Source organism: Protomyctophum bolini (genome assembly GCF_963924005.1).
Source record: "Protomyctophum bolini genome assembly, chromosome: 4".
Taxonomy (NCBI): domain Eukaryota; kingdom Metazoa; phylum Chordata; class Actinopteri; order Myctophiformes; family Myctophidae; genus Protomyctophum; species Protomyctophum bolini.
Window position 1 is genome coordinate 45,422,023 of NC_137865.1, and position 9,695 is coordinate 45,431,717.

Here is a 9,695-nt window from a genome sequence, read left to right on the forward strand (position 1 = left end):
CTTTACACCAGAAAGGTCAAAATATCACATGTCATGAAAACGTGTAATGAAGATGATTGTTGAGGCGTGGGGGGGGATAGTCTTTTCTGAATGAACAGGTTAACAAGTATCCAACCCACTTTTAACGGCCTCCAGATTTTATAGGATCCTCAAACAGTCGGTCGGGACCCATTTTTCCTGTGTGGTTTTAAGCCTCTGTTTTAAGCTAAATCTTCCCCTAGATAGAACACTAAAATTAGTTAATTGAGACACTTCGGCTCAGATTGACCATAGACCATTTATTGCAAAGCTATTGCATGTTAGTATGGCGGCGTGGCTCTGCTCATGTGATATCAGATGATCTGCATACCGAGACACAGATCTGATATCACATTTGATATCTCCGATTATCTGTGCACCAAGACAGCTCTGATATCAACAACCGCCCAGAGCAGAGCCAAAGATACAATAATCCATGAACAATACACAGTAATGACACATCAACACATGATTCAACACAATGAAACACAAACTCAATATCCGAGTGGAATAGTAAGAGAGTGGCTAGCGAACACCAGAGGCGCTGCCGTCGGAGACTAGCAATCCCTGTTATGCTCCATATATGGAGATCCTTGACTGTGATCAATATTCAGCCCATATATGGGAAGAGCAATATATGATAAGTCAGTCAGTGTATATCATTCAAAATCCCCATACATGGGGAAAGCCCCATATATGGTGGCCAGGTCTCGTGCCCAGGTCTCCTGACATCGCACATGACCTCTCCTGACATCGCACATGACCTCTCCTGACATCGCACATGACCCCTTATGGGCGAGGTCACTTCTCGCCCCCAGGCGTCTTACTGGTAATATATTAAAAACAAAAGTAGAAGTAACCACAGGACAGCAGGCGTGTGTGTAGATCGGGGTGGGGCTCGCCAGACATGGCCAAAGCATTTCCGGCCAAAAACGTTGAGAACCCCTGGCATACTGTACTGTACTGTAAAGAAATGTTTTAGTTTTTTCTCAGTTTTTTAGTTTTTTCCTGTATTCTTACAGAGACTTACTTTGTTTTTGTTTTCTTTGTTTGTCATTGTAATGTATAGATGTGAATCATTCTAGACTGCATACTGTACATTACACCTATGTATGGTGTGGCCATCAGATGGCCACACCATACATAGGTGTAATGTATGCAGTCCAGGCAGGACGAGCGATTACAGTTCTCAGTTGTAAGGTTTATTGAAGCCGTTGACCGGAGTGGATGAACCCGTGTGTGGTTGTTGGTGTGTGTAGGGATGTGTGTGCCGCGCATTGCGTATTGCGTATTGCATAGCTGCACTGGTGTGTGTGTTGTACTACAGTGCCATCTGATGGCCACACCATAGGTGTAATGTACGGTATGCAGTCTCTATACATTACAGTCATATTATTTGTAGTTGGTAAGGGTAGGCAAAATAAGCTAATTCGCTTCAGCCTACACCTTTTTTGGTCATCGTATCTTTATTTATATACCGTTTCATTCTGTACATGAACTGAAGACCAAAAATAAAACATTGAAAGTGAAGTGAAGTGAAAAGTACTGTACTGTACTGTACTGTTTGCATCACTGTGAAATTAGTTGCGCAATAACATGGTATTTCATGCAAATGCAAACTGACAGTTGTTATGACAGTTGCATGGGTGAAACACAGTGCGTTATGTCTAGACAGGCATCCAGGTCTTTAGTTTATTCAAGTTAGGGAGTAAGACCTGGTACTTAAGACACGCAAAATACAGCCCAATATGTCTTAATCATTGTTCTAAATCATTTTCTGGAAAAAACTGTTTCTAAAACGGTTTGTCCCAATACTTGATTCCGATGGGCTGGTTGCCATGGTAAATCTCACGATAATCCACACCTTCAATCACTTTATATCATTCCCAGCTGCGTTACATTGATCCCACAGCTCTGTATGGCTGAACTGGGGAAGGGGAGCACTTGATTGCCTTACAAACACTGGCCGTGCGTGCGTCTAGCACCGTCCGTGCTCATACGTATGACTGTGAATGTGTGGCTCCGAGCGGCCTCGTATAAACATCAAGTGGCTCCTATTCCCCCGTCTGAGTAAAAACAACTAGGTGTGGCTCGCTCTGGTGGGAGCAAAGCGGCGCAAAGTGTAGCTACTTTTGTGAATTAGGAATAGTTTTGAGGTTAATATTGCTAATTTGCTATATGTTTGTAACCGTTTTAGAAAAGCAATAAGCCACTCGAGGTCCCAGCTTACCGGATATTTTATAATGGCTGAAAGGGTAGGAGACACGTCGTGTCTCACTACGCCTCTCAGCCATTATAAAATAACCGGTAACGTTAGACCTCTTTTGCTTTATTCTATGTCAGTGGTTTCATGTCAAGGATACCAACAATTATGTAATTGGCTGCCGACCCCCATCTGAAAATATGTTGTTCCAGGGACCCTGGACCATTATTACAAGAAAAGACTCGTGTACCGAGCAGACACAGTGTGCGGGTGTATCTTCATTCCTTTCATTGATGTCCACTGGCCTATGCACCTGTGCAATGTGCAATTAGTTGACCTGCTAACCTCTGTAGTGTATAGTGTATACAATGATGGAATCAAGGAAGGCAAAATGCATTCATCCTTTTACCATGGTGTTATATGTGCTATTAGTTGACCTGCTAACCTCTGTATAGTGTATACAATGATGGAATCAAGGAAGGCAAAATGCTTTCATCCTTTTACCATGGTGTTATATGTGCAATTAGTTGACCTGCTAACCTCTGTATACAATGATGGAATCAAGGAAGGCAAAATGCATTCATCCTTTTACCATGGTGTTATATCGCTTGGGTCATCTTATAATTTAGATAATTGGAGACTTATTACGTTCATTAATGTAGATTATAAAATAATAGTTAATCGAGATTTAGAAGAACTTGTTGAAAAAGCTAGGGGAAATAGCCAATAATGTGTTTTTGCACAAAATAACACCTGGACCTCTTTGGTGGGGATGTAACAACTATACAATTTCTAAAAAGGTTAGGAGCCTTGTAGCCCGAAATTCTCCTTTAAATAAAGCAAGTAGTGTGCGTGCGTGCATGTGTGCGCATGCGTGTGTGCGTGCATGTGTGCGCATGCGTGTGTGCGTGCATGCATGTGCGTGCAGGTTATACCATCGGTCCACTGCGCCCAGTGTGATGGCAGGAGAAGGCTATGAATACCTCTCATTCTCACTGGAGATAAGCTTTACTTCTTGGTTGAACAGTCACAAACACGCACGCACGCACGCACACACACACACCACACACACCACACACACACACACACACACACACACACACCACACACACACCACACACACACACACACACACACACACACACACACACACACACACACACACACACACACACACACACACACACACACACACACACACACACACACACACACACAGGCATACACGTCCATGCACAAATTTGTGCCTGACCAGTGACCATTCCATCTGATGCTCTGACCATGCACCTGTATGAAGTCGATTCATATGATGTCGCTCGTCGAACGAAAGTGCAGATGCCAGATAGTGTACAAAAACAAAATATAAAAATATATACCGTTTTCAACCAGCCAATCTGCAAGTTCACAATGCGTGTGTGAGTCGTGTGACACAGTCATTCAACACAGTGTAAAATAGGCCACTCATCCCTGAGAAAACATGAAAAGATGAAGATAGATGAAAGCATTCTGCCCGACAGCAACGATATAAATATAAACTACATTTCTCCTATAAAGCCTATTGGCCATGTTGGAGTATATCACAATTTGTTGATCCAGTTTTAGTGGTGGAAAATAACTAAGTACAATTACCTAAGTACTGTACAATTTTGAGGTATTTGTACTTTACTTGACTATTTCCAATTGTCAATACTTTTACTTCTACTCCACTACATTTCAGATTGAAATATTGTACTTTTACGCCACTACATTTATTGCGAACGCAGACACACAGACAGACATGATCTGCTAGGTCTCATAGTAAGTGCTCACTGCATTCGCAATGATCTGCTGTGCCCATATATGGAGCTGAGTGATTGCTAATGCAACACACTCCATATTTGGACGTATAGCGGGACAGACAGACACACAGACACACAGACAGACATGATCTGCTAGGTCTCATAGTAAGTGCTCACTGCGTTCGCAATAAGGAGTCCCCAAAGCAGCTATACGTCCAAAACCCAAATATGTACGAGCTGCGTTCGCTTCCCGCGTTTGCGCGTCTTACTGGTTTGAAAACCAGTAAGACCATTAATTAACCACTTCAGCCCTACTGTATATAGGCCTACATACTGTATTTGCACCCTAGATACAGTACTTTTTCCCACCACTATACATTTCTATGTTGGAGAATTACAATTCGTTGATCCAATTAAGTTTGACTAACAACACACTGAGCACACATTCCCATTCGTATCACATAACACGGCCCACCCCTCGTTCCACTCCTCATTAGAATCCAGATACATTCTGAAAATGGTACGAAATTCTATCCCAGCTGACTCCAGGATGTGCTTGTTTGACCTAGTTCATTTTTCACTATTGCTGCATGATATTGTGTTATTGTTTACACTGAAACAAATGTATTTCTGGTGCTGATCAAGGCCCTTTCAGTATGTCTCCCAGGGCATTGTTCATTTCTGGCACACTATACCACTATACCCATATGGCATAGACCAAGAATAGAGGGTAGAGTCAAATCACAGATAGTACACCCGTGTGAAGTGAGGGGCGCTCTTATCATTATAGATCATCATACATCATCTCATTTCGGCCAATCACTATTTGCGTCCTCACTCTCGTCTTCAATGTTTGTGTTTACACAAACACTGGACATAGGAGTCAACAATCAAGTTACAGGCAGTTAAAACAAAGCAATATTATAAATCATAGTAACAAGATTATAAAAATAAACAAATGAAGAAAGCAAAACTAAACGTGTTGTGAGCTTCTAGATCTGCTTTTTCTATTTTTTTATTTTATTTTTTGTGATTTTTGCCTCTAATGCCCAAAGTAGGGATGCTAGTTTGCAAAGTCTTTCTACCAAACCAATATTTTGAGGCATGAGGTATTAGTCTGCGGGTTATTGTCTGTCCGCATTATCATGAAGAGGATATTGGGCGGAAGATGGCAATCCTTATGGACGATTTATTCTCCTTCGCAGGGCATATAATGCCTGCTTGAGACAGACAGGGAAGAGGCCCCCAGGCAGGCCGGGGCTGTCTCATTAAACTATATGTCCTCTTGCCTCCGGGGAGGCGGGTGTTGCGTACAGCTCAATAAAGCTACAACAGCCATGTCAGCAGTGGGTCAATACGGGACAATAACGGGAGGTGAGGGGCCAGGCGGATGTGGAGCTAAGGGCCAGCGGCGCACAGTCAAATCCTTCAGTGCTCGCTCGCTCACGTACTCCAAGAGTGAGTGTATAAATGGCCCCAAATGTGTGCAGGGACAATGTGCCCTGGAAACCCCTTCTATCTGGTGCTTTGAAGGAAGAGCAGATGCGGTTATGTGATGTAATGCCTCCAGGCCTGCTTATGAATACAGTATCTGCCATTCTGACAGATGGAAGCGAGGGGAATGTGTGAATACACAGTGATGTATACAGTGCACTGCAGGGGCATGGAGGGAGTGTGTGTGTGTGTGTGTGGGGGGGGAGGGGGGGGGTGAGTGAAGGCTTATGACTGATTTATATGTGGTTGCGCATCACGGCGTGCACCCACAATAGACATTCTACAAGTTAAGAATGCTCTCTAAGGTGCAACGTGTTACAGTATGAGCTTGTAGATCGGGTATTATTTGGTTGGTGCACAACGGCGCCACAACCAACTTTAAATGATGACTTTTGTACAGTAGAATCCAAAGAGACACACAGTAAAATCCTGGGTGTTAAATCAAAGGTGTAAGTGATATGTTTTGGTTAAAACAAAACGTTTGTTAAAAGGTTTAAGCACTATAGCTTTTGTTCAGTATCAGGAGTCTCCCCGTCTCTCCACCTCATTAATAAGCAGAAAATACATGTTCAGGTGGGTTGCCACTTGCCAGTCATCAGCCAATCAATATGGAGCTATATTTTACACTTGTATTAACAGAAAAATAGCACTTAACTTGTAACTCTGAGAGTGTACTACATATTGAACCACATTGGACCCATAAGCATCTTAGTTATTGGTGCCTTCTGAGCTCCAGATGAGTAAGTTTCCATATGCCTCCATTTGTGCACTCTCAGAGTTAAATTAACACTCAGGAGGAAGGAGAAAAGACAACATGAGCTCATTCATAAAATCGCTGGTCGCTCAAATATTCCAAACCAAATCCAATAATGTCCACGTTGCCTGGCAACAACAATACCTAATGGAATGTGTAATGACACCTAAGCCATTTCTCATCAACTTTTAATGAATCCAAGGACTCTAAAACCAAGAGATGAAAATTATTCCTGCATGCTGTTTCCACATTGAGCATTATTGTCTGAATCACCCTTTGAGATTTAGATTTGATTATGTAAAGAAACTAGCCATTGCTAATTATTTGGGATATTACATTCACCCATTCACGCAGACATTTATACACCGATGATGGGGGAAACATGCAAGGCACCAACCTGCTCATCAGGAGCAATTAGGGTTCAGAGTCTTGCTCAAGGACACTTTGACACTAACTCTGGGGGAGCCCGGGGGATCGGACTGGGAATCTCGCGGTTCCCATCTGGCCGCTCAACCAGCCACTCTATACCCCTGAGGCCCTGCCGCCCCAGCGAAATATTGAATGTCAATACTCTGAGTGTAACAAGAATGCGGTTAATAACAGCGTGGCTTCCATGTGGATCTGGGACTTCAGAGTCCAGACTTTATGACGTCAGTCATCTGTGACTCTCTGTGTGGCTCTCAAACTTTCACATTTGAAGGACCCCCCAGTTCGGTATGCCTTCGGCCACAGACCCCCATGACTCTCAGAGTTACAGAGTGATAAGTGTCCACATGTCCATTTGGTTCTTCACTATCAATGATTTATCTGTGAACCCCCTGGAATGCATGTATGGCTGATTGTTGTGGATACAACTGTGAGGTGTAACAGAGCTTCCCTTGCTCCTCTCCTCTGCTCTGTGGGGAAGGATGTCTGTTTGTTGTGGATATAGAACCCTGTACCTCTCCTCTGCTCTGCTCTGCTCTTCTCTGCTCTGTGGGGAAGGATGTCTGTTTGTGGTGGATATAGAACCCTGAGGACTACTGTATATACAGTAGAGCTCCCCCTGTACCTCTCCTCTGCTCTGCTCTGCAACTGTTTGTGGTGGATAGAGCTGCATGTGAGGACTACAGTACTGTATATAGATCAGGGGTTCTCAACGGGACCCCCGGAAATGCTTTGGTCATGTCTCGCAAGTCGCGACCCCCCCCCCCCCTCCCCACCCCAATTCAAAAACGACACATTAATAATAGAGAAAATACATGTTAGAACTATGAGGACTCCATGCTTCCCCTTCCCCTTCTCCTCTGCTCTGCTCTGCTCTGCTCTGCTCAGATGGTTGTTTGTTGTGGATAGAAGGGCTATACGGTATATGAGCAGCAGTCTAATACAACAGGAAATGGGTCAAGGCTCCTCCAGGGAACCAATCTGCTTGAACTTCCTCTCTTTATCATACATAATGCATCGTAGTAAAATGTTTCTACGGATATATATCAGCCAGGCCTCATGTTGCTATTATATCCAAAACAAACATGCAAACACAGATTTGTACCATGCATTCACAGACATGTACTGCACTGTAAATATGTGTTTGTGCTGGTGTGCCCTAAAATGGGACAATCTGACAACAATCAACATAGCTGCATGTATGTGCCTGTCTGCGTACACGTGCGACACACACACACACACACACACACACACACACACACACACACACACACACACACACAAATCAAGTTTGGAACAATCGGACTAGCAACATCTTCTCACGTGGGAACACATTTCTCTACCAAAAGCATGCTGTTCCATTACTCAGCTCGAGAGTGTAAATTTTTGAGTGGTGCAACCACTCCAAGGAACAGCAATGTCCGTGTTCACCTATGTGTTGGTTCACCTATGTGACTACCTAGGTGACGTTAATGAGCACCAAGTAGGGGCGCTGTTGTGCCAGAAACAGAGAGACAGTTGCACTGTTGCCTGCTAGAGAGAGAGAGAGAGAGAGAGAGAGAGAGGGTGTATGCTAGATCGAAAGGTGTGAGTGAAGCCTTAGGCCTCACTCACACCTAACCTTCGATCTAGAATACAACATTTTTGGATGCTGTAAACAAAGTGTCATGGCCGCCCCAATGCATTTCCAATGGAAGTCACATGGTTTGACACAACATTTTTGTTGTACGGCTTTCGGCTGTGTTTCGACTGCCCCCCCTCCCCCTCATACAACAACAATGTTGTGTCAAACCATGTGACTCCCATTGGAAATGAATTGCGAGCTTGCATCAGTAAACAAGTCTCACCATAGCCTCAGCTATACAACAATCTGTTGTGACCGTGTGAGTGACTCACAAATTGAAATCATGTCACCCTCCAGGGAGCCAGCGATGAAATACTGTACTTTATACTGTACTCTAACGTTGTTGAAGTAGGACTCATCATCAAATGTCCCTGCAGGGACCCATCTAAAAGACCACCCCTGGGTCCCGGGACCCATTACATTTAAAACCTATTTAGTAATTACATCACTGTGTGTGTGTGTGTGTGTGTGTGTGTGTGTGTGTGTGTGTGTGTGTGTGTGTGTGCTGCCATATATATATATATATATATATGCCCATCAGCATAACTTTAATGATTACATGTTATATTACATTTTATAGGATCTTGCAGGGAAAGATCTTATGAAATGTAATCATTAAAGCAGCAGCCTCTGATGCAGCTTGGATAACTGTATTTCTTATAATTAAAATAAATGTAAATGTATAGTAAAGTAGACCCTATATAGTCGTCACCGTACTAAAGGAAATTTACAATTATAGGCTAATGTGGCCTGCATATAAATTCTCTAACCACCATAAGTGTAAACAAAACATGTTGAGAGAGGGTATACTTTTGTCAGGTACAACCGCATATACTTGACTTTTGTCAGGTAGCCTACAACCGTATATACAACAAGAAGCACACGCAGGCTCACCTGAGTCTGTGTAACGTGGTCTCGCCAAGTCCCTGAAGTAATAGATGAAGTCCAGACAGTTGTCGCTCTGCACCTCTCCCTTGGAGCACAGGTCCGAGAGCAGCTCCAGTGCCTTTCGACAAATCTCATCCTCTCTTTCTGCAGGCATTGCCCTCCAGCATCCTCACGCCGGCTGATCCCTCTTCCGCGCGCCGACGTCTTTCACGCGCTCACACCCTCTAAAAACAGCCCCTGCTGCGCTCCAATCACTTGCACTTCGGCGGAACTTAATGAGGCGATTTTTCTATAAGAAACAGAGACATGTTTGTTGTTGTTGACCGCGCTATTAGTATTTCTCTTGGAAGATTTTTAGTTGTGACAAGTTTTCACAAATCCCGAAATTGCGACGTTTTATTATATCCCACAGCTGGTCAGCCACAGGGTTATCAAACCTGTTTTGTTTTGTTTTCTCTTTCACTCTTTACTCCCGAGCGCTGTCCATTGCGCCGTGGTGCTGAAGCGCGG

General features: G+C 43.6%; 1 protein-coding gene across 1 annotated transcript in view; it reads right to left on the minus strand.

The window, feature by feature from the left end:
• The window catches only part of syt9b (synaptotagmin IXb), a gene marked incomplete at its 3' end in the record, with an annotated part of 34,593 nt that extends 25,245 nt beyond the window's left edge, over nucleotides 1-9,348 (minus strand). Inside the window, exon 1 of the mRNA XM_080761243.1 lies at nucleotides 9,192-9,348. Within this exon, the coding sequence (XP_080617369.1) occupies nucleotides 9,192-9,339 (148 nt within the window). The 5' untranslated portion in view covers nucleotides 9,340-9,348. The remainder of the gene's footprint in view (nucleotides 1-9,191) is intronic.
• Nucleotides 9,349-9,695: the final 347 nt, after the last annotated feature.